This window comes from Bufo bufo, chromosome 4 (assembly GCF_905171765.1).
Source record: "Bufo bufo chromosome 4, aBufBuf1.1, whole genome shotgun sequence".
NCBI classification, from domain to species: Eukaryota; Metazoa; Chordata; class Amphibia; order Anura; family Bufonidae; genus Bufo; species Bufo bufo.
The window spans coordinates 358,905,768-358,931,482 of NC_053392.1; the positions used below are offsets into that span (position 1 = coordinate 358,905,768).

The 25,715-nt window shown below is 38.8% G+C and overlaps 1 protein-coding gene across 1 annotated transcript in view; it reads right to left on the reverse strand.

The window, feature by feature from the left end:
- Nucleotides 1-25,715, reverse strand: part of LOC120999212 (titin homolog) — a 946,165-nt gene that overhangs the window by 469,383 nt on the left and 451,067 nt on the right. The window contains exons 41-45 of the mRNA XM_040430085.1: nt 20,956-21,072; nt 13,399-13,446; nt 11,576-11,623; nt 8,916-8,963; nt 8,702-8,743 (exon numbers count right to left, since the gene is read on the reverse strand). Of these exons, the coding sequence (XP_040286019.1) occupies nt 8,702-8,743; nt 8,916-8,963; nt 11,576-11,623; nt 13,399-13,446; nt 20,956-21,072 (303 nt within the window). The remainder of the gene's footprint in view (nt 1-8,701; nt 8,744-8,915; nt 8,964-11,575; nt 11,624-13,398; nt 13,447-20,955; nt 21,073-25,715) is intronic.

Genomic DNA, 25,715 nt, shown 5'->3' on the forward strand with positions numbered 1-25,715 from the left:
ATCCTTCTGTGGTTTCCAAAGCAAAACCAGTTCTGGTGTAAGGGATAAGGACTTCTTACATATTTTGTTAATTGTGTCTTCAACACTTTTCCAAAACCCTTTAATTTTATCACATCGCCACCAGATGTGGGACATAGTTCCTGATTCCACTGTACACCTCCAACATTCATCAGTGGGTATAATTCTAATGCTATAAAGAAAATTGGGAGTTCTGTACCATCTTGAAATAATCTTATATGAATTTTCCTGTAAGCGAACACACTTTGAAAAACCATGTGAGTGTCTGAGAATAAAATTAATATCCTCATCAGATAGGGAAATCTTAAGTTCTTTTTCCCACATGCGGAGGAAATAAGGTCGGGTGTGGGATATATCCGATATTAATTTAGAGTATAGTTGAGACAATATCTTGGGTCGGTGAGAGAGTAAGGCATAGTTTTCAATCCAGGTTGGGTCTGGAAGAGTTGTAAAAAGTTTCTTGAATTTTTTACATGTGAGAGTGATATCCATATCAACAAGGCTTGACCGAGTGTGTCTAGGTATGTGCTTTAGAGTGTTCTGAAGAAATTCAGATATGTCTGTGGCTTTACTTAGTTCAGAAACGTTAATATTAGAAAGGCTAGTCCAAGCTTTATGAATTCCATCTATTCTGGGATTAAGATAAGCCGGTAGCACCGAAATGGGGGCTAATGGGGACAATATGTTAGTCGAGAGATTTAAGTCACAGGATTTTCCACAGTACTGTAGCATACAGCGTGTGATATCACAAAGTATTTTATTTTTACTAAGTGTAGGGGTTTTGACCCATAAAAGATGTATATTTTCTTCTCCCAACAAAGCCTTTTCTAAGTCAGCGTACAGAGCATTGTTATTAAATCTAACTAGATCTATCCACCTTTCTAGCTGAATGGCTAGAGATTTTACATTTTAATAATTTTTTTCCACTTACAAAGCAAGGGTTAACAGCCAAACAAAACTCAATATTTATGGCTCTGATTCTGTAGTTTACAGAAACACCCCATATGTGGTTGTAAACTTCTGTACGGGCACACTGCAGGGCGCAGAAGGAAAGGAATGCCATACGGTTTTTGGAAGGCAGATTTTGCTGGACTGGTTTTTTGACACCATGTCCCATTTGAAGCCCCCCTGATGCACCCCTAGAGTAGAAACTCCTAAAAAGTGACCACATTCTAGAAGCTACACCCTTCAAGGTATTCAAAACTGATTTTACAAACTTTTTTAACCCTTTAGGTGTTCCAGAAGAATTAATGGAAAATAGAGATACAATTTCAAAATTTCACTTTTTTGGCAGATTTTCCATTTTAATATTTTTTTCCAGTTACAAAGCAAGGGTTAACAGCCAAACAAAACTTAATATTTATGGCCCTGATTCTGTAGTTTACAGAAACACCCCATATGTGGTCGTAAACCGCTGTACGGGCACACGGCAGGGCGCAGAAGGAGAGGAATGCCATACGATTTTTGGAAGGCAGATTTTGCTAGACTGTTTTTTTTACACTATGTCCCATTTGAAGCCCCCTGATGCACCTTTAGAGTAGAAACTCCAAAAAAGTGATCCCATTTTAGAAATTACGGGATAGGGTGGAAGTTTTGTTGGTACTAGTTTAGGGTACATATGATTTTTGTTTGCGCTATATTACACTTTTTGTGAGGCAAGGTAACAAGAAATAGCTGTTTTGGCACCATTTTTATTTTTTCTTATTTACAACATATATCTGACAGGTTAGATCATGTGGAATTTTTATAGACCAGGTTGTCATGGACGTGGCGATACCTAATATGTATATATTTTATTTATTTTTTTTGTTTTGAAGAAAGAAAAAAATCATGTTTTAGTGCTTCCATAGTCTGAGAGACATATTTTTTTGTTTTGTTTTTGGGCGATTATCTTGGGTAGGGTATGATTTTTGCAGGATGAGATGACAGTTTGATTGGCACTATTTTGGGGTGCGTGTGACTTTTTGAACGCTTGCTATTACACTTTTTGTGATGTAAGGTGACAAAAAAATTGGCTTTTTTTACACCGTTTTTATTTTTATTTTTTTTACGGTATTTACCTGAGGGGTTAGGTCATGTAATTTATTTATAGAACAAGTTATTACGGATGCTGAAATACCTAATATGTATACTTTTTTTTTATTTATGTAAGTTTTACACAATGATTTCATTTTTGAAGCAAAAAAAAACAAACATGTTTTAGTTTTTCCATAGTCTGAGAGCCATAATTTTTTCAGTTTTTGGGCGATTATCTTAGGTAGGGGATAATATTAGCAGGATGAAATGACGGTTTGATTGGCACTATTTTAGGGTGCATATGACTTTTTGATCGCTTGCTATTATACTTTTTGTGATGTAGGTTGACAAAAAATGGTTTATTTAGCACAGTTTTTTTGTTTTTTTTTACGGTGTTGATCTGAGGGGTTAGGTAATGTGATATATTTATAGAGCCAGTCGATACGGACGCGTTGATACCTAATATGTATGAGCAGGCACCTTGTTCTGATCACCGCCCGCCGGGATTTTATCAGGTTTAATTCTGTCCTCAACACTGAGAAATATTGATACTTATCCATCACACAATACCATCAGAGAGGTGTCTAATTGGCTCCAAATGTATTCTGCATCAGAACAACAACCCAACATATAGTAAAAACAATGTCATTATGAACTATCTTCAGCGTAAAGAAGAACAAGGAGTCCTGGAAGTGATGATATGGCTCCATAGAGTCCTGATCTCAACATGGGATTGCATGAAGAGACAGAAGGATTTGAGCAAGCATACAGTCAGGTCCATAAATATTGGGACATCGTCACAATTCTAACATTTTTGGCACAATGGATTTGAAATGAACCAAACAAGATGTGCTTTAACTGCAGACTGTCAGCTTTAATTTGAGGGTATTTACATACAAATCAGGTGAACGGTGTAGGAATTACAACAGTTTGCATATGTGCCTCCCACTTGTTAAGGAACCAAAAGTAATGGGACATAATAATAATCATAAATCAAACTTTCACTTTTTAATACTTGGTTGCAAATCCTTTGCAGTCAATTACAGCCTGAAGTCTGGAACGCATAGACATCACCAGATGCTGGGTTTTATCCCTGGTGATGCTCTGCCAGGCCTCTACTGCAACTGTCTTCAGTTCCTGCTTGTTCTTGGGGCATTTTACCTTCAGTTTTGTCTTCAGCAAATTAAATGCATGCTCAATCGGATTCAGATCATGTGATTGACTTGGCCATTGCATAACATTCCACTTCTTTCCTTTAAAAACTCTTTGGTTGCTTTTGCAGTATGCTTTGGGTCATTGTCCATCTGCACTGTAAAGCGACGTCCAATGAGTTCTGAAGCATTTGGCTGAATATGAGCAGATAATTTTGCCCCAAAACACTTCAGAAATCATCCTGCTGCTTTTATCAGCAGTCACATTCTCAATAAATACAAGAGAACCAGTTCCATTGGCAGCCATACATGACCATGCCATGACACTACCACCACCATGCTTCACTGATGAGGTGGTATGCTTAGGATCATGAGCAGTTCCTTTCCTTCTCCATACTCTTCTCTTCCCATCACTCTGGTACAAGTTGATCTTGGTCTCATCTGTCCAAAGTATGTTGTTCCAGAACTGTGAAGGCTTTTTTAGATGTCGTTTGGCAAACTCTAATCTGGCCTTCCTGTTTCTGAGGCTCACTAATGGTTTACATCTTGTGGTTAACCCTCTGTATTCACTCTGGTGAAGTCTTCTCTTGATTTTTGACTTTGACACACATACACCTACCTCCTGGAGAGTGTTCTTGATCTGGCCAACTGTTGTGAAGGGTGTTTTCTTCACCAGGGAAAGAATTCTTTGGTCATCCACCACAGTTGTTTTCCGTGGTCTTCCGAGTCTTTTGGTGTTGCTGAGGTCACAGGTGCGATCCTTCTTTTTAAGAATGTTCCAAACAGTTGTTTTGCTTTCTCTCTGATGGGTTGGTTTTGGTTTCAGCCTAATGATGGCTTGCTTCACTGATAGATACAGCTCTTTGGATCTCATCTTGAGAGTTGACAGCAACAGATTCCAAATGCAAATAGCACACTTGAAATGAACTCTGGACATTTTATCTGCTCATTGTATTTGGTATAATGAGGGAATAACACACACCTGGCCATGCAACAGCTGAGAAACCAATTGTCCCATTACTTTGGTCCCTTAACAAGTTGGAGACATATATGCAAACTGCTGTAATTCCTACACTGTTCACCTGATTTGGATGTAAATACCCTCAAATCAAAGCTGACAGTCTGCAGTTTAAGCACATCTTGCTCATTTCATTTCAAATAAATTGTGGTGGTGTATAGAGCCAAAAATGTTAGAATTGTGTCGATGTCCCAATATTTATGGACCTGACTGAATGTGAATTCAAAGGAGTAGTGACATGTTATATTATTCATATAATTGCCAGACGGCAATTTTTCTAAGGAGTTGGAAACCTCTTTAACCTGCATGCCATACAGTGTTTTTGAGAATTTTGGGATGTAGCTAGTAAATAACTTGTTTATGTCACATGTTTGTATTATATGACTTTCCCATATGGCACAGCACACTGAGTTCTTCAGCTTTGATTTTTTTTTTTTTTGCAATCTATACAAAAAGGGTCGCCGACCTCTAATTAAGAGCAATGAATGATGAGAGGTTTGGAATCATGTGAGGTACAGGGCTGGTTCTAGCTTTGTTAGAAAGAGATTGCCATGTACTATATAATATTTGATTTTAATCATGGGATAACCCCTATAAGTAAATTAAAACATTAACAATCGGTGTAAATATAGGCCACCTGGTGTTGGATCAGCCGGGGTTATGAAGAGGCATCAGCTACTACTTCTGTGGATCCTCAACTACTTCTAAATGTAAGACAGCTTCCTAGCTGTCTTACATTTGGACCATTTTCTACGCCTTAATCAGGCATAGAAAATGGTAAAAGAGACGGGCATTTCTGGCCCGTCGCCTTCCCCGCCCATGCCACTCCCCCTTTTTTAGACCTGGTGTGAGTGGGAAGAAGCTGCAGATTGCAGCACAAAGGAACTTTGCGCCGCAATCTTCGCCAGAAATACGTTTAATGTAGACATATTTCTGTTTGATAAATGATGCCTATAGTTCCTGATGATTCTACCATGATTGAGAAGTCAGGTTAACAAGATGGTTGCTTGAGACAAATTAATTCATACTTAAAGAGTAACTACACTTTGTAAAAACCTTTGATATGTCATAATGACATATCAAAGGATTTGCTTGGTGGGGGTCTGAGTGCATAGACCCCCTTTGATCCCTAAAACAAGTTGCTAGTAGCACTCAGTTGAGTGCTGTTACTCCTTCTATTAAGCTCTTTTTTAGAATAGAGGAGAGCAGGGCCGGCATCAGCACCCAGCAAAGCAGGGCAAGTGCCGGGGCCCACTGCTCTGGGAGGGTGGGGGGTGCATTCAGGTCTAATCGCAGATCGCTGAACAGTGGGGAGTCCCGAAGAGTCAGGACTCTTCCTGGCTTAAGAGTCCCTGCTCTGACTCCATATATGGATATGTCCATACATGGAATCAGTGCTATGACAGTGAATGGGTTTCCCCAAGCATTATCAGTATGCTTGGGGACACCCTGTGTATTTAAGTATAATTACCCTCCCTTTCTAAACTGTTCCAGCTGGGATTTGAACTCACAACCTTCTACATTAAAGGCAAGAACCTTAACCACTGCTATGTGACAGAAAAATCTCATCGGAGTTTCTCTTATATTAGGTATTCCTATACAGCAGAAGTATCATTATTTTTTTGTAATTGTAAATTGCACAAAACAAATGTGTAATTACAAAAAAATATATATAAAATCATACCTCTGATATATATGAATGCATAATATGTGGGAAACTACTACTGAGGTTTTTAGCCATACTATATTGACAGCAGGTTAACATGAAGCTATATAGCTCAGTGGTTCAGCTTCTTTACTTTATGTAGATAGCTGTGAGTTCGAATCCCAGCAGAATCATTAGAAAAATAGAGGCTAAATAAAACTTAAATAGACACACCAACCTTTTTCATTTGTGTAACTATTTTTTTTTGTTGGGAAAGGTGGCAACCCTAACAGAACACCTGCTCCCTGGTGACCCCCATAACTTTTTTTTTTTATAGATGTGTGGGGGCTCATTTGAAGGAAATCTGTATTTTTTGACAATATCATTTTGGGTTGTGTATGACAATTTTTTTGGGAGTGATGAAAAAACGACAATTCAGCCTTTTTTATTTTTGTCTGTTACATCCTTCACCATATGGGCTAACTTTTAAAAAATATTTTAACAGCATGGGTGTTTTAGCATGCGACGATGTTGTTCTTTTTTTTAATTTTTATTTTGGGGAAAGTGGGGTGATTTTACTTTAAGTTTTTTTATATTTTCAAAACTTTTTTTGTACTTTTTTTAATTACTTTTCATCAGATTGCAACTTATACAGAATAATGGAAATTGCTCCATTATTCTGTATAGAAATCACTATATCATAGTTTAGTGCTGCCACCTAGTGGCCTGAACTGGGATATACTAATAATGAGCCTGGAAGCCTAGTACAGGCGGCGGCTTATTTTTAGAACAGGGTGCTTTCCCCAATCTCCGCTGAGGGAAGGCGAGTCTGAGCAGGAAGCCCGCTCTTCCATTTTTTAACACTCTCAGATGCCGTGGTGAAAGGGCCCACATGAACCTGGAGCCGGCATAGGGGGAGAGACACCACTCAGCTTTAGCGATCAGAGGGGGTCTCTGCCACTTAGACCACCACCAATCAAAACTTTATGTATCATTTTTTTTAAAAGTGCATTTACTGTTTTAAAATTTGTTTTAGCTGTAGCCAATGTGTTTAGCAATACAATTAAACTATCATTTCCAATCTACTTCTAATCTACAATCTACAGTTTTTTTTTCTTTCCTATTGGAATGAAACAATTTTCCATCAAAAAATCAAGACAAGGATGGTATATGTTTTTGTTTTTTCATAACCAACAAGAAAATGTCATTGATGGAAGACTGTAAACTAGAACAGACACGTCTCTGTTTCTATGATTTAAAGCAGTTGTCTAGTTTTTTTGCTAATTAATAGCTGCAGTGGATAATACCTACAGTGTTCATCTTTCTCTCTCTCTGTTTCGGGAGAACCCGGCCTGTGTACTTATTGCACCAGTGTTTGCACCAGTGTTTCCCAACCAGTGTGCCTCCAGCTGTTGCAAAACTACAACTCCCAGCATGCTGGGAGTTGTAGTTTTGCAACAGCTGGAGGCACACTGGTTGGGAAACACTGTATTACACAGTCAATTCATTTCAAGTTGCACTATGCAGTGACGTAACATAACAAACACAGCAAATGTTTGAATCCCCCTCCCCAGAAAAATGTCGTCACAACCCCCACTCCAGTGGCTAATCAGATGAAGCTCCATCTGTTTCCTACAGTGTCACTGTATATAATGTCATTTTATAATACTTTTCAGGAGGCCATGACAAAACAATCTTTTAGTCCTCCTCCGGATGGCCTGGAAGGGCCCCTTCTGAGTTTGGGACCCAAAGCAGCTGCTTTCCTGGCACCATGCAACTCCCCTGTAGTGGCATTACAGGGAAATTGAAAAATTGCTGCTAGTTTCCTATGCACATTTTATTTCATCGCTGGAATTTCCAGCTTCAAGGCACCCAGTATTCAATTCAAACCAAGTCAGATATCTGGTACAGAAATGTATAAAATGAGGATTTGTTTTTAATGAGTCACCCATTTTGATTTATTGTTATCCAAAGTAGACAACTTTGATACATACTTAACCTTTCAACAAATGTTGCAATAATCAATAGTGTATAACAGTATATGACAAATAACACTATATCTGGCCATTGAATGGCTTGTATCTAGCATTTTTAGCAGTTTTCAACTGTGCATGTTAAATATTTAGATGCCAGTTCTCCCAGAGTGGAGACTAGCTGTCATCCACTGCACACAAAAAGTAGTGGACAGTCTGCTATCTAACCTTCTCTTACTCATGCAAACGCAGCCCCAGGATCATAGAGGAGATTACAGAAAAGTACTGAACTGTATGGTTGTGAATAAAACACTTAGGCTGAAATATTTAATTGCAGCAATCTCTTTGTCTGTGTCTGATTCAGCTCCTGTTTACTCCTCCCCCTCCACTCTCCATAGACTTCTATTGACATGTGTCATCTGATCCTTCTGTGAAATGTTCCTGTCCTGGGTGGATGCAAAGTCAATTTCATAGATACCTCTTCTCATATGTACAGTGCTATAGAATGAATGGCGCTTTAATAATAAATAATAATAATAATAATAATAATAATAGACAAAAGCATTTAGCGGGGGAAGGGGAGAGTGGTTAAATGAGGTTGATAACATGAGAACTAGATGTTTCTCCCTGATAAGACACATTGCAAGTTTCTTGTGGTTGCTTGTACTATTGATTTATGCAATGTTTTGCGAGAAGTTAGTTACCATTTAAGATTAAGATTTAAGCCTAGTGAGTTTGCCTTTTGCCATATCATCATAAACATGCCAAATGACTGCCTAAAAAATGGAGGGGTGTGTGAGTGACCCCAAACTGGTTAGTCAAACAGTAAAACAAACACCAGACATGCTTCAATAGGACACAACACAAACGGATTACTTACCTTTCATGGCTGGCTTTCTTTCAATTTTTTTTGCAGGTGTTTCTAAAGATAACGATTATTTATCATACAATGCTTTATATAAAATATGAAATAGTTGCACAGAATAGAAACAAGCTGATGTGTCACTATTTTTTCAACAATACATTACTGCTTGATTTTCATGAAAGCAAAAAGGACTTCTGAAATGAATTTATGAGAGGCTTCAATATATTACCTTTTGCAGGTTTAGCCAAATCTTTTTTGAGTATCTTCCCTGTTGCCTCTATAAAATAAGGAATACATTATTATAATTAATATGATTCTTGCTGCATTAGCTGCATTATACATACTCAGTCGAGTCACAATATTATGACCATTAGCTAATATCAAGATTAACTGCCGTGTGCAGCATGGACAGAAGCTAGACTGACTCAGTAAGGTCATGGTAGGCTGCCTCAGGATAGTTCATCAATATCAGATCGGCAGTGGTCCAACACTCGGCACCCCGCCGATCAGCTGTATGAAGGGAAGGCGCACATACTGTATGTGTGCCGTCTTCCTTCTCTCTTCCTGCTCACTACTACTGTGTCTATGGTGAGCTGGAAGAGAGAAGGGAGACAGCACACAGCGCCTTCCCTTTATACAGCTGATCGGTAGGGGGGTCAGGTGTCGGACTCTTGCTGATCTGATATTGATTATCTATCCTGAGGATAGTTTATAAATTTTAAAAAGCCCAGAGAACCCCTTTTATCTGTTATACATAGACAGACTGTACATAATACTTAGTATCAACAGCCAATTTAATATATAGGTGCGTGTACCTAGTTAATCTGTTGAGTAATTAATAATGAATCAGTTCAATTATACATAGACGTACAGTGCATCAGACTCATTGTCAACAGGCAGTGTAATATATAGGCAGGTTTTTCAAGTCTTTATGTTGCGCCATTCATACTACATCTGTTACATTACTGATTCAGTTACTGTACACTATGGCCAACAGACAGTTGCCTGGGCCCTCAAAAGGAATGGGCAGTGGCTAAAATGTTGCTGTAACCGGCACAAGTCCCAGCATAAAAAGGGGTGGTGGTAGCAGCAGGCCAGAGCTGCCACTGTCATCCAGCAGTCATTGACAACAGATACGCAGCCAGGAATCGGTGGGTTCCTCTGACACCACACATAGTTTATGCATAAGAAAACCGAATTCTCTAAAGAACTAGGTGGTTTATTTGCCCAAGCAACAGGAAAGGACCAGGAGGAGCTAGAGGGCAATGATGAAGACAACACAGATGTCCCCGACAGACTGTGCGAGTATGCAGTGGGGATGGAGGCAGGGAGCCCCTCAGATTCCCTTGCACAAATGGCCAGATGCATGCTGAGTTGCTTGTGTAGTGACAGCCGCATGATCACCATTCAACAGGGAGATGACTACTGGCTCTCCACAATGTTAGACCCTTGCTACCGGTTAAAAATGTGGGCATTTTTTCACACCTTCTGAAAGGGATGAAAAACTCAACTACTGTTGAGACATCCTTTGTATTCCATCAGCAACAACTTAAGTCTTGAGTCTCTGATGAGCACTTTTCTTTACCTGCCTACTGAAGAACCCTACCCAGCAGCAGAAGGACATGAAGCAGAACCGGAACCAGCAAGTGGTGGTATACTTGAACCCTGGACTACTGGACAGCCAAACTAGAATTGTGGCATCAACTGGCTGAGTTTGCCCTGGTCAAAGTAATAAGAAATAAAAGGGTGTCATAAGTCAAAAATTCTGCTTGGCCAGTGGCCTTACATTTGACATTTGCCCGGATCAACTAGTATTTCCAGACACCGGTGCTGGATTCAACAGACCAGATCATTCTGGCAGTAATGATCTGATTGTAGTGTGCTACCACACCAGGACATTGTGACAAATGGCCTGTTACATCTGGTCACGTCCTGCAGCCACTATTCCTATGCTGTCACCCGCCTGATGCCGGACGCCTGCTGCCTTTACTGCCATCTGCCCCTACTGTGATCTGCCACTATCCTGTGCTGTTACTGCCACTGCTGCTGCCTTCCTCTCCCCACCCTTTTTCGGGCCACTGTTGTGACTCTTTATGCTGTTGCCACCCTTACCACTCTGTTATAAGGCCACTATTGTGACCCTTCATGCCTTTTCTACCCTGACCAGTCGATTCACTAAAACCTTCATTGTAATACTTGGTACCAAACTCGGGTTTGGTTCCAAGGTACCACTCAGAACCAAACTCAAGTTCGGTTACAAGGTTTTTTACAGTGATAATTAATTCCCGAAGTTATTACACAAAGTCTTGCGAGACTTCGCAAAGTAATAACTTCAGCTCATCGGAACCAATGCATTCTAATACTGTACGTAGTGGAAACTCCAAACAGTCGATTTGCTCATCCCTAATTGGGACACCCGCAGGGGTGGACATCATTTATTTATTTTTTGCTTTACTGAAGGATGCTGTATGCTTTTTTTTTAGGTAGGGGTCAGCTAGGGTTTAGCTAGAAATGTTGGTGGCCTGCACGATGATGTGCATGGCCATATATGTGACCAGCCTGTTTTTCAAATGCACAGTAACTGTTTCGCTACCAGAAAGGACTAGCTATTCATGTTGCTGTGCTGCACAGTCATGTACACCAGGATGCATTCTGCCTAAAGATTAATCGCAGGTTGCGATAGCCCTGATTTAACATGCTTCGTGACAAATTAATTCAGATCAAAGCAAATTTTTGGGAAAAATTTGGCAAATTGATTCAGCAGCTGATCACACGATGGGTCTCAGAAGCCTTCCCACACTCGATTGATCACCTGGTCCTCTTCACTTTAAAAAGGGGGTTGTCTTCCTGAGACAATCACTTTAACTGTTTAGTAGTTACTGCACATACCTTTCTTTTGCTCAGCTTGCTCTTTTTTCTGTGTCTTCAGTGGAACAGCTAAAACAAATTAATAAAATATCCTATTAACACCAAATAATGTTGTCTGAAATGATAAACTGAATATATTCTAAATAAAAAATAAAAAATAAATGCATATTTCATGTAAAAAAGGATTATGGTATTTCTTCATAGTTTGTCAACATCCCAGGCCAAAGGGAAATTCTCTTGATGTCTCAATCTTTCTGGAGACTTATTATTTTCAACTATCAAAAATAGCTCTTTGGTGTTTATTTTAAAATGAATGCAGCTAAGTCTGAATAATCAAATGTTATAGTTCAAAAACGTATATTTTATGTTTGTTTGAAATTTTAATAAATTGAATTTAAGAATTTGGAAACATTTGCATAGAAATATCACAATTCCCAAGATGCAAGGAACAAATTAGAACATGAACACAGTGCTGCTGGAGGGAAGACACTCCTCGGGATCTTCTGCTAGAAACTTTATTGTGCAAATTTACAACACGTTTCAGAACTGGACCGTTTCATTCATTAGGTAATGCACAATGCACATACAGTATAAAAAACAATACTCAATTTTAAACTTAACTTTTTATACTTAAAGGGTTTTCCAGGATTAAGTCTCATGCACACGGCCATAGGCATTTTTTCTGTTTGAAAATTGTGAATCCACAAAACACGGATACTAGCCATGTGCGCTCCGTATTTTGTGGATAACTACACCCTGCCCTTTGTTAAAACTGCCTATTCTGTCTGCAAAACAGACAGAATAGGATATGATTTTTTTTTTTTTTTCGGGGCTGCGGAACAGATGTGTAGATGCGGACAGGACATAACGTGCTGTCTGCATTTTTTGTGGACCCTTTAAAATTAATGCGGACCAAAGCAATGGTCATGTGCATGAGGGAAAAATGCTCCAGCCCCGTTCATGTACAATGCTGGTACTGTAGCAAAAAGGTTCAGGTAAATGACACTAAGCTACAATAGCACCCACAACCTGTAGACAGATGTAGCGGTATTTTTTTGGGGGAAAAAGTAGCCATTCTAATCCTGGAAAATCCCTTTAATGTGTGAGCTATTTGAGATTTGTATCCAGTGCTGTATATTTAACACCCATTTAGATATTGTACTTATAGGAGACAAATTTTAATTTATGTATGTATTGTGGGGTTTCGCTCTGGTAGACAGGATTAGCGGACGCAGTATAGAGGCAACAACAAATTCTTTGGATCAAACAGTTCAGTGTTTTATTCACACTTTAGGCAAGTGACAAAACAAGCAGTCATAAACAAGCAAAATGTCACCTCGCGGTGTTGGTGGAAATTCACACCATGCGGCAATTCTGCCTCAAAGAATCCTTGAGCCATAGCTGCACCAACCTGTTTTCACGCCAAACAGGTAGCAAGCCTTCATCCAGACACAAGGCTCCCAGATTCCAACACAGAGCTTGCTTTTGAGCCCAGCTGCCTAATTAAGGACAGTCAGGTGCTGCCAAAACCCGGACCAGCACTTAAAAACCGGTCCGGTATTTGACCTCACCTGGCTGTAAATCAGCCCACCAGCACATGCTGGGAGGAACCTGTTTTCCCAGACAAAGCCTCTCACTGTGTCATAGTATCTAAAGAAAATGCATCAAGCATGACATTGTAATTACTATGCATAACTACTATTATAACTGAAAATGATCATAATCTTAGAAAACAGACACTTGTTGATCTACAAAAGCCTTAAAAAAAAACTTTTAAGACAGTGTAAATAAATTGTATAACATTACCTAAATCTATATCTATATTGTATATATTACCCCAATACCTTTTTTATTTTTTTTTTGTTCTACTTCATGACTTTTCACTGGTGTTTCTAAAAAAAAAAAAAGTAATTTAAATACTGTAGATACTGAAATATTGCAAATACATCAATATTAAACTAAATATTGGACATAAAACTGAATGAAATAAGGTAGGAAACTTTTTTGCAGCATGCTTTGGTGAAAAAGCTGACATGGATTGGTTTGCGGGAATTTAAGGATTTATACTTCTAGATGCGCCATATTATTGCTTAAATCAGTGGTTCTGAAACTTCAGGTCAATTAACCCCAATACAGTTAATGTGTAAGGAACTTGTACCCACTGTCCATGTAGACTACGCATCACTAGACCAGATCTGTAGTGATGACAGTATGTAATTACTGTGTAGCGTGCAACAAATTTCCCAACAACAATATAGCACAACTGCATTGTTACACCAGCACTTTGCTACATGGAAAAGTGGGATCAAACTTTAATGTATCATAATGGAAAAGTTTTGTCAAACTTTTATGTTGTACCTCATTTTTCATATTTGAAAGACCTGTGTTGAGACATGAGATAGGGGCTTTAACCCTTTCAGGACCAAGCCATTTTTCACCTTAAGGCTACATTCACACGTCAGTATTTTTCTATAATCCGATTTTCTGTCCGTTTTTTGCGGATCCGTTGTTCCTGAAAATGTTTCCGTATGTCATCCGTATGTCATCCGTTTTTTGCGGATCCGCAAAAAACGGAAACATGTATAAATTTCAATAAGCAAATAAAGTTGTTTGGATTTCTTTAAAAAAAAAAAAAAAAATTCAAATGTAATTTCCAGGAACGGATTCCGTATAAAACGGATGACATATGGAATGACATCCGTATGTCATCCGTTTTTTTTGCGGATCCATTGACTTTGTATTGTACCAGGATCCGATTTTTCAGGAAAAGAATAGGACATGTTTTATATTTAAACGGACATGCGGAACGGAACAACGGAAACGGACAGCACACATTGTGCTGTCCGTTTTTTTCCAGGACCCATTGAAAATGAATGGGTCCAGATCTGGTCCAGATCTGTTCCAGAAAAAACGGAACAGATCAGGAAAGAAAAAACGGACGTGTGAATGGACCCTAAGGACCAGGCCATTTTTAGCCAATCTGACATGTGTCAATTTATGTGGTAATAACTTTAAAACACTTTTACTTATCCAGGCCATTCTGAGAATGTTTTCTCGTCACATATTGTACTTCATGACAGTGGTAAAATTGAGTAAATAAAAATTCATTTTTATTTATAAATAAAATATCAAATTTACCAAAAATTTGGAAAAAATTTCAAATTTCTATTTCTCTACTTTTATAATAGATAGTAATAACTCCAAAAATAGTTATTACTTTACATTACCCATATGTCTACTTCATGTTTGGATAAATTTGTGAATGCCATTTTAATATTTGGGGACGTTAGAAGCCTTAGAAGTTTAGAAGCAAATCTTGAAATTTTTTTTAGAAAATTTCCAAAATTCCCCTTTTAACCTCTTCAGGACATAGGGCGTACAGGTACGCCCTTATGTCCTGGTACTTAAGGACACAGGGCGTACCTGTACGCCCTGTGTATTTCCGATCACCACCGTGCAGCGGGTGGTGATCGGAAGCCGGTGCCTGCTCAAATCATTGAGCAGGCACTTCGGCTAAATGCCCGGGGGGGGTCCCCCCTATGTCGGTGATCGCCGCAAACCGCAGGTCAATTCAGACCTGCGGTTTGCGGCTTTTATCTATTGCGGCGGGCTGTGCCATCGGGTCACCATGCGGCTGTGGGGGGGGACCCGATGGCATGGAAGGCAGCGCGATGCCTAAGGAAGGCATCGCACTGCCTTCCGATGACGAGCCTGTGAGATCCAGCCCCCTGGATCTCACAGGCCCCGGAATCTGTATGAGTAATGCACACAGTATTACTCATACAGCCAATGCATTCCAATACAGAAGTATTGGAATGCATTGTAAAGGATTAGACCCCCAAAAGTTCAAGTCCCAAAGTGGGACAAAAAATTAAGTGAAAAAAAAGTTGAAAAAATAAAGTTTTCCCCCCAAAAAATTAAAAGTTTCAAGTAAAAATAAACAAAAACGTCATTTTCCCCAAATAAAGTTAAAAAAATTGGTAAAAAATAGGGGGGGTGGGAAGCATACATATTAGGTATCGCCGCGTTCGTATCGACCGGCTCTATAAGCATATCACATGACCTAACCCCTCAGATGAACACAGTAAAAAATTAAAAATAAAAACTGTGCTAAAAAAAACATTTTTTTGTCACCTTACATCACAAAAGTACAACAGCAAGCGATCAAAAAGGCGTTTGCCCACCAAAATAGTACTAATCTAACCGTCACCTCATCCCGCAAAAAATGAACCCCTACCTGAGACAATCGCCCAAAAAAAATAAAACTATGGCTCAGAATATGGAGACACTAAAACATCATTTTTTTTGTTTTAAAAAAGCTGTTATTGTGTAAAACTTACATAAATAAAAAAAAGTATACATATTAGGTATCGCCGCGTCCGTATCAACCGGCTCTATAAAAATATCACATAACCTAACCCTCAGATGAACACCGTAAAAAATAAAAAATAAAAACTGTGCTAAATAAACCATTTTTTGTCACCTTACATCACAAAAAGTGTAATAGCAAGCGATCAAAAAGTCACACGCACCCCAAAATAGTGCCAATAAAACCGTCATCTCATCCCGCAGAAATCCTACCCTACCCAAGGTAATTGCCTAAAAACTGAAAAAATTATGGCTCTCAGACTATGGAAACACTAAAACATGATTTTTTTTTGCTTCAAAAATGAAATCATTGTGTAAAACTTACATAAATAAAAAAAAGTATACATATTAGGTATCGCCGCGTCTCTATCAACCGGCTCTATAAATATATCACATGACCTAACCCCTCAGATGAACACCGTAAAATTTTTTAAATAAAAACTGTGCTAAATCAACCATTTTTTGTCACCTTACATCACAAAAAGTGTAATAGCAAGCGATCAAAAGGTCACACGCACCCCAAAATAGTGCCAATAAAACCGTCATCTCATCCCACAAAAATCATACCCTACCCAAGGAAATCGCCCAAAAACTGAAAAAATTATGGCTCTCAGACTATGGAAACACTAAAACATGATTTTTTTTTTGCTTCAAAAATGAAATCATTGTGTAAAACTTACATAAATAAAGAAAAAGTATACATATTAGGTATCGCCGCGTCCGTGACAACCTGGTCTATAAAATTACCACATGATCTAACCTGTCAGATGAATGTTGTAAATAACAAAAAATAAAAACGGTGCCAAAACAGCTATTTCTTGTTATCTTGCCTTACAAAATGTGTAATACAGAGCAACAAAAAATCATGCCTTCCAAAAACCGTATGGCATTCCTTTCCTTCTGCGCCGTGCCGTGTGCCCGTACAGCAGTTTACGACCACATATGGGGTGTTTCTGTAAACTACAGAATCTGGGCAATAAATATTGAGTTTTGTTTGGCTGTTAACCCTTGCTTTGTTACTGGAAAAAATTGATTAAAATGGAAAATGTGCCAAAAAATTTAAATTCTGAAATTTCATCTCCATTTGCCAATAACTCTTGTGGAACACCTAAAGGGTTAACGACGTTTGTAAAATCAGTTTTGAATACCTTGAGGGGTGTAGTTTCTTAGATGGAGTACATTTATGGAGCTTCTACTCTAGGGTTGCATCAGGGGGGCTTCAAATGGGAGATGGTGTAAAAAAAAACAGTCCAGCAAAATATGCCTTCCAAAAACCGTATGGCATTCCTTTCCTTCTGCACCCTGCCGTGTGCCCGTACAGTAGTTTACAACCACATATGGGGTGTTTCTGTAAACTACAGAATCAGTGCCATAAATATTGAGTGTTCTTTGGCTGTTAACCCTTGCTTTGTAAAAGTAAAAAAAATATTAAAATGGAAAATCTGCCAAAAAAGTGAAATTCTGAAATTGCATCTCTATTTTCCATTAATTCTTGTGGAACACCTAAAGGGTTAACGACGTTTGTAAAATCAGTTTTGAATACCTTGAGGGGTGTAGTTTCTTAGATGGAGTGCATTTATGGAGCTTCTACTCTAGGGTTGCATCAGGGGGGCTTCAAATGGGAGATGGTGTAAAAAAAAACAGTCCAGCAAAATATGCCTTCCAAAAACCGTATGGCATTCCTTTCCTTCTGCACCCTGCCGTGTGCCCGTACAGTAGTTTACAACCACATATGGGGTGTTTCTGTAAACTACAGAATCAGTGCCATAAATATTGAGTGTTCTTTGGCTGTTAACCCTTGCTTTGTAAAAGTAAAAAAAATATTAAAATGGAAAATCTGCCAAAAAAGTGAAATTCTGAAATTGCATCTCTATTTTCCATTAATTCTTGTGGAACACCTAAAGGGATAACGACGTTTGTAAAATCAGTTTTGAATACCTTGACGGGTGTAGTTTCTTAGATGGGGTCACTTTTATGGAGTTTCTACTCTAGGGGTGCATCAGGGGGGCTTCAAATGGGACATGGTGTAAAAAATAACTGTTAGGCAAAATCTGCCTTCCAAAAACCGTATGGCATTCCTTTCCCTCTGCGCCCTGCCGTGTGCTCGTACAGTAGTTTACGACCACATATGGGGTGTTTATGTAAACTAAAGAATCAGGGCCATAAATATTGAGTTTGGTTTTGCTGTTAACCCTTGCTTTGTAACTGGAAAAAAATTATTAAAATGGAAAATCTGCCAAAAAAGTGAAATTTTGAAATGGTATCTTTATTTTCCATTAATTCTTGTGGAACACCTATAGGGTTAACGACGTTTGTAAAATCAGTTTTGAATACCTTGAGGTGTGTAGTTTTTTAGATGGGGTCACTTTTATGGAGTTTCTACTCTAGGGGTGCATCAGGGGGCTTCAAATGGGACATGGTGTCAAAAAAACCAGTCCAGCAAAACCTGCCTTCCAAAAACCGTATGGCATTGCTTTCCTTCTGCCCCCTGCCGTGTGCCCGTACAGCAGTTTTGCTGGTTTTGCTGTTAACCCTTGCTTTGTAACTGGAAAAAAATTATTAAAATGGAAAATCTGCCAAAAAAGTGAAATTTTGAAATGGTATCTCTATTTTCCATTAATTCTTGTGGAACACCTAAAGGGTTAACAAAGTTTGTAAAATCAGTTTTGAATACTTTGAGGGGTGTAGTTTCTAGAATGGGGTCATTTTTGGGTGGTTTCTATTATGTAAGCCTCGCAAAGTGACTTCAGACCTGAACTGGTCCCTAAAAATTGGGTTTTTGAAAATTTCTGAAAAATTTCAAGATTTGCTTCTAAACTTCTAAGCCTTGTAACATCCCCCAAAAATAAAATATCATTCCCAAAATGATCCAATCATGAAGTAGACATATGGGGAATGTAAAGTAATAACAATTTTTGGAGGTATTACTATGTATTATAGAAGTAGAGAAATTAAAACTTGGAAATTTTCAATTTTTTGTGTATCCATATTCTGAATGACATATATATTTTTTTTTTTGGGCGACTGTCTTATGTAGGAGCTCATTTTTTTCGGTATGAGATGGTTTGATTGGCACTATTTTAGGGTGCATATGACATTTTGATTGCTTCGTATTGCACTTTTTGTGATGTAAGGTGACAAAAAATGGCTTTTTTGACACACTTTTTAATCACATGAGGCGTTAAATCATGCAATATTTTTATACAGCAGGTTCTTACAGATTCGGATTTACCTGAAATGTATACTTATTTTATTTATTTAAGTTTTACACAATAATATCATTTTTGAAACAAAAAAAATTATATTTTAGTGTCTCTGTATTCTGAGAGCCGTAGTTGTTTTTAAATGTTTGGGAGATTGTCTTGGGTAGGGTCTCATTTTTTGTGGGATGATATGATGGTTTGATTGGCACTATGTTGGGGTGCATATTACTTTCTGATCATTTGGTATTACACTTTTTGTGATGTAAGGTGACAAAAAATGGCTTTTTACGGTGTTGACCTAAGGGGTCAGTTCATGTGATATTTTTATAGAGCAGGTCGTTACAGACGTGGCAATACCCAATATGTATGCTTTTTTTTATTTATGTAAGTTCTACACTGTGATACCATTTTTGAAACAAAATAAAAATATGTTTTAGTGTCTTCATAGTCTGAGAGCCATAGTTGATTTTAATTTTTTGGGTGATTGTCTTAGGTAGGTTATAATTTTTGTGGGATGAGATGACGGTTTGATTGGAACTATTTTGGGGTGCATATGACTTTTTGATTGCTAGCTATTACACTTTTTGTGATTTAAGGTGACAAAAAAAGGCTTTTTTTTTTTTATGGTGTTGACCTGAGTGGTTAGGTCATGTGGTATTGTTATAGAGCAGGTTGTTACTGATGCGGTGATAGTTAATATGTCAACTTTTTTATTTTTTTTATATTTAACATAATAAAAGCATTTTTGAGAAAAAAAATCATGTTTTAGTGTCTCCATATTCTGAGAGCCGTATTTTTTTTTTGTTTTTTTTTGGGAGATTGTCTTAGGTAGGTGCTCATTTTTTGTGGATTGAGGTGACGGTTAGATTGGTGCTATTTTGGGGGGCATACGCATTTTTAATCACTTGGTGTTGCACTTTTTGTGATGTAAGGTAACAAAAATATGTTTAGAGCCAGTCGATATAGATACGTTGATACCTAATATGTCTACTTTTCTTTTTTCCCTATTTTGTTAAAAAAAAAATACTTTATTTTGAGAAAAGGACACTTTTATTTTTTTACTTGAAACATAATTTTTTTGTAAAACTTTTTATACTTTTTTCCCCCCCACAACTTCTGGGGTCTGATCCCCTTTACAATGCATTACAATACTTCTGTATCTCACAGGCTCTCCTGGAAGGAAGCCAAGATGCCTAAGGAAGGCATTGGGCTGCCTTCCCTGCCATTGGGTCCCTGTTACAGCAGCGCAGGAACCCGATGGACACCCCGCACACGTCTGAAGCCCGCACGTGCCGTAGTCAGCGCTGATGACCGATGACTCACTGATGCCGGCGCATACAGCAGGGGACCGGCTATCAGTGACTGCTGGACCCCTGCTGCTGATCGGCGCTGGGCGTTAAGTCACGTCCGGTTGAGCTGTACATGTACGGCACTGGTCGTTAAGGGGTTAAGAATGAATATTAATGGACAGCATACTACAGCTTTGAAAACTTTGTAAACTTGAACCTATTACAACCAAGAAGCATTACTAAAAATTGGACTCTACAGTGAATGTATGAGTATTAATGTGCCCAAATGCATTGAAAGGTTACAAACCTTCTGGAAAACTGAACACCTCCTTGATGCTTTCTAGTAATATACTAGTACAGTCATTGCTAGTTATAACAGCACAATTCCTTATATGCAATGAGAGTAGCAAGCTGCTTTTAGGTGGCAGTGGATGCCCTTAACTACTAGGCACCTGATTGGGAATATGATATGCCTACCCTTGAACAGAGGCAACAGTCAAGTATAATTGATGCAGTGAAGTGCATGATATGCTTTATTTACCTGTGGTAATATTATATAGTGGATACAATGAAAGATTCAAGTCCCCTCCCAATCTAGCAATTCCTTCTTGAAAGTCCTGTAGAGCTTCTAATATCTTCAGAAGAGCGTTTGTTTGCCCTGTAAATATTAGAAAAGACTGATAATTCAATGCTAACATCATAACTAGAGATGAGCGAAGTTTTGAAAAATTCAATTCGGCAGCTTCAAATTTTAACAGCAAATGTAATTTATTACGAATTAATTCATCACGAATCGCTATGTTAGAACCCCATTCAGCCTATTAATCCATGGAACCATTTTTAAAGCCCGCTTTACAGAAGTGCACCCATCAGTAAAAACTGTAATACGCTAGTGCAATATAGCCTTTTGGGTTTAATTTATTTTTTTTACTCACCTCATATTTGTTCACGCAAAGTAAGTCCGCTCCTCTCTTGACTGGAAAAGACCTGCCGAAGGAAATATGCTGAGTGTGATGACATCCCCGCACGCTCTCAGCATGATCACGTCACCACATGGTAAAGTGATCATGCTGGGAGCGCGCAGAGGCATCATTACGCTCAACACAGGTCTTACGGCAGGTCTTTTCCACTCAAGAGAAATGCTGACTGCCTCTGCACAACCAAGTGAATGAAGTGATAATTTTTTTTCCGTTCTTCCTAAGGCAACTCTAGCCACCATTTTAGGAAAAATGATTCTTTACCATAAAGTGAAAGGAAATTTGGCTTCACGGCAAATCAAATTTTTCCTAAACTTCAGATCGAATTCTGCTCGGATGCTTTGATTCGCTTGACACTAATTATAACCGCCTGACATATGTGGAAATTGTGAATTATATTTTTCTGGTCATAATAATGTTACACACCTCACTTTAATTCTTTGTACTGTCAGTTGTGTAGTGGTCACAATCCATATACTGTACCTGAATGTCATTCCTGAAATTTGTAAAGAAGCAGAGGCAGGAAGATTGGACCGACAAATCAGAAAATAGTAAGTATAGCATACTTATTTATTTTTTTAGAGCATTTTGGGCATGTCCAAGATTTTTTATCTCAGATAAGCCCTTTCATATTTCACATCTCATCTGTTTTCCTGATTCTAATTTGGATTTTTAACAGTATACTTTCTTCCATAATGACAACTCTATCTCTTTGTTGCTTTTTAAAGGGTAGTTTGTATCCTATGAAGAGATGGCATATGGCTAGGATTTCTGATCAATGAGTCCACTTTCTGATCAATGGGTCTACTGAGCCATATTGCAATACTGCATATTCCACCAGGCTTTACAGACATTGTTTTTACTTGCTGTCTCCAGGACGTCTTTGAAGTGTGGAAATTTGAGTACCCGGAGGAAACCCACGCTAATATGGGCAGAACGTATAAAATGTCATGCAGATGTTGTAAACCACTCAGCCACCACGCTGCCCATATTATATGACATATTAGAAGTTTTCTGAAATTACACTCATCACATCTATAGCTGCCTTTATTTAAAATAAATAGTGTTTGTTTTGCATAATTTTCTAAAAAGAAAGGGTACTGAGTATACTGGGCAGCATGGTGGCTCAGTGGTTAGCACTGGTGCCTTGCAGTGCTGGGGTACTAGGTTCAAACCATAGAGTTTGTATGTTCTCTCCATATTTGCATGGGTTTCCTCTCTCACTAAAATTACATAATAATAGGGAACGTTTATTGTGATCTCCATTGGAGACAGCAAGCAATGCTAATGCCTGTGCTGAGTAATATGTTCGCACTATATAAGTGGGTTAAATAAATACAGTGTGTGGCTAAACCAACCTTGCCACTGGGTGCTGGAGAAGCCTGGTTGCCAGCCTCTTGCCCCAGGATTATGGGCCCTCTCATCAGCCCATGCTAAACTTGAACCCCATGGTGATTTGACTGTGTTTGTGGCATCTGAGCGCTGTTAGGATATATTGAGCGCTCAGATCCAAGCCATCTGGGGATATGTTAAATGTCTTTGTTTTATGCAATAGCAGCACAGTTAAATATTATTATGTATTTTATTGTCTTTTGCTACCATGTGGCTAATGAAGTTTTGCCTCTGCCCTTGGAGATAAATTTGATTACTTCCCAATTGTCTCCAGGACAGAAGACATTGTATAAAACAGTGTATTCTCCTGCCTGTGATAATTACATTAACCCATTGTGTAATGTAATTGTATCACAGACAGAGGGGAGGATTTTGTGTGGGAGTGTCTGAGTGTACGTGTTTACTGGTTGTTTTACAAAACCCTGTGGGTGGTACTAATGTGTAAGAATGTGTATAAGAACAATAAACACACAGCTCTGGCTGTCCACTGCTTTACCCTCAACATAGAGCTTGGTATCGTTCTTGGGGGGATTCACTGTATGCTGTTAGAGACTGATTGCTAGGAGTGTAAGCCGCTTGGGTGCGTTTCCTATTCGTCTGCTAGCAGCTATTCGTGAGGTTCCGTTCGGAGTTTGGAGCATTCCCTTGTATGCCGTAACACAGTGTTTAGTTAAAAGGGTTCTGCAATTTTTTTAAACTGATGATCTATCCTCTGGATAGATCATCAGCATCTGATCGGTGGGGGTCCGACACCCGGTACCCCTGCTGATCAGCTGTTTGAGAAGGCAGCGGTGCTGGCAGAAGTGGCGCGGCCTTTTAGCTGTTTACCGCAGGCCCAGTGACGTCACAACTACTATCAATGGCCTGGGCGGGGCTAAGTGAACAGTGCAAATTTTTTTTAAAATGGCTGCTGCACGTGTTAGGACATGGAGCAAGGAACTCTGGGAATGAGAGATCACCCACAATGCCATGCATGCAGCTAATAAGCAGCCAGCCAGCCCTGTGATGTCACAGCCCTATAAATAGCCTCAGCCATCTTGGATTTAGCCATTTTCCAGTGTATGTAGTGCAGGGAGAGACATCAGCAGGTGCTAGGGACAGTGGTAGAAATGACTTTAAAACTTTTATTTTTCTGTATAGAAGTTCAGGGAAAGGAAAGGGAGGAATTATTCCACAGTATTGAAGCAGAACAGGGTTCAGTAGGGGAGTTTAAAGCCTATTACACCTTGCTGCACTGACTGCGGATCAAAATTGACCATTATACAGCTCTGTAATTCCAGCAAACAGTTTTTGTTATTGGGGTGCAAGTGCTGTTTGACACAGCCATAAACAGGGTTTATTACAAGGAAATATTTCTACGTCTTAATTGCCCTGTTATATGTTCTAAAGCATTCTTTGGCTTGTATTAGTGGGGAAAAAGGGCTTATTAGCCATTGTGTGATGAAGTGAGAAAATTACAGCCCTTTTTGGTGTGTATTAGTGGCAAAAAAAAAAATATATATATATATATATGCCATTCAGTGGTGCAGTTCTATGTTCTAAAAGCCCTTTTTGGCGTTTATTAGTGGCAAAAAAATATATAATATTTGCCGTTAAGCGGTGCAGTTATATGTTCTAAAGCCTTTTGTGGCATGTATAAGTGGAAAAAATAAGGGCCTATTTACCGTTCAGCGGTGCAGTTATATGTTCTAAAGGCCTTTTTGTTGTGTATTAATGGCAAAAAATATATATTATTTGCCTGCTTAGCTGTGCAGTTATATGTTCTAAAGACCTTTTTGGAGTGTATTAGTGGTGCAAAAAGAAGTATTTGCCGTTGTATGGTGAAGTGAGAAAATTGCAGCCCTTTTTGGCATGTATTAGTGGCAAAAACATATATATTTGTCGTTCAGCAGTGCAGTTATATGTTCTAAAGCCTTTTGTGGCATGTATAAGTGGAAAAAAATAAGGGCGTATTAGCAGTTCAGCGGTCCGGTATATGTTCTAAAGCCCTTTTTTGAGTGTATTAGTGGCAAAAAAATATATATTCTTTGCTGTTCAGCAGTGCAGTTATATATTCTAAAGCCTTCTTTGGCGTGTACAAAAGACCCGAAAGACCACGGAAAACCACTGTGGTGGATGACCGAAGAATTCTTTCCCTGGTGCAGAAAGCACCCTTTCACAACAGTTGGCCAGATCAAGAACACTTTCCAGGAGGTAGGTGTATGTATGTCAAAGTCAACAATCAAGAGAAGACTTCACCAGAGTGAATACAGAGAGTTCAGCACAAGATGTAAACCATTGGTGAGCCTCAAAAACAGGAAGGCCAGATTAGAGTTTGCCAAACGACATCTAAAAAAGCCTTCACAGTTCTGAAACAACATCCTATGGACAGATGAGACCAAGATCAACTTGTACCAGAGTGATGGGAAGAGAAGAGTATGGAGAAGGAAAGGAACTGCTCATGATCCTAATCATACCACCTTATCAGTGAAGCATGGTGGTGGTAGTGTCATGGCGTGGGCATGTATGGCTGCCAATGGAACTGGTTCTCTTGTATTTATTGAGAATGTGACTGCTGATAAAAGCAGCAGGATGAATTCTGAAGTGTTTTGGGGCAATATTATCTGCTCATATTCAGCCAAATGCTTCAGAACTCATTGGACGGCGCTTCACAGTGCATCTGGACAAAGCATACTGCAAAAGCAGCCAAAGAGTTTTTTAAGGGAACGAAGTGGAATGTTATGCAATGGCCGAGTCAATCACCTGACCTGAATCCGATTGAGCATGCATTTCACTTGCTGAAGACAAAACTGAAGGGAAAATGCCCCAAGAACAAGCAGGAACTGAATACAGTTGCAGTAGAGGCCTGGCAGAGCATCACCAGGGATGAAACCCAGCGTCTGGTGATGTCTATGTGTTCCAGACTTCAGGCTGTAATTGACTGCAAAGGATT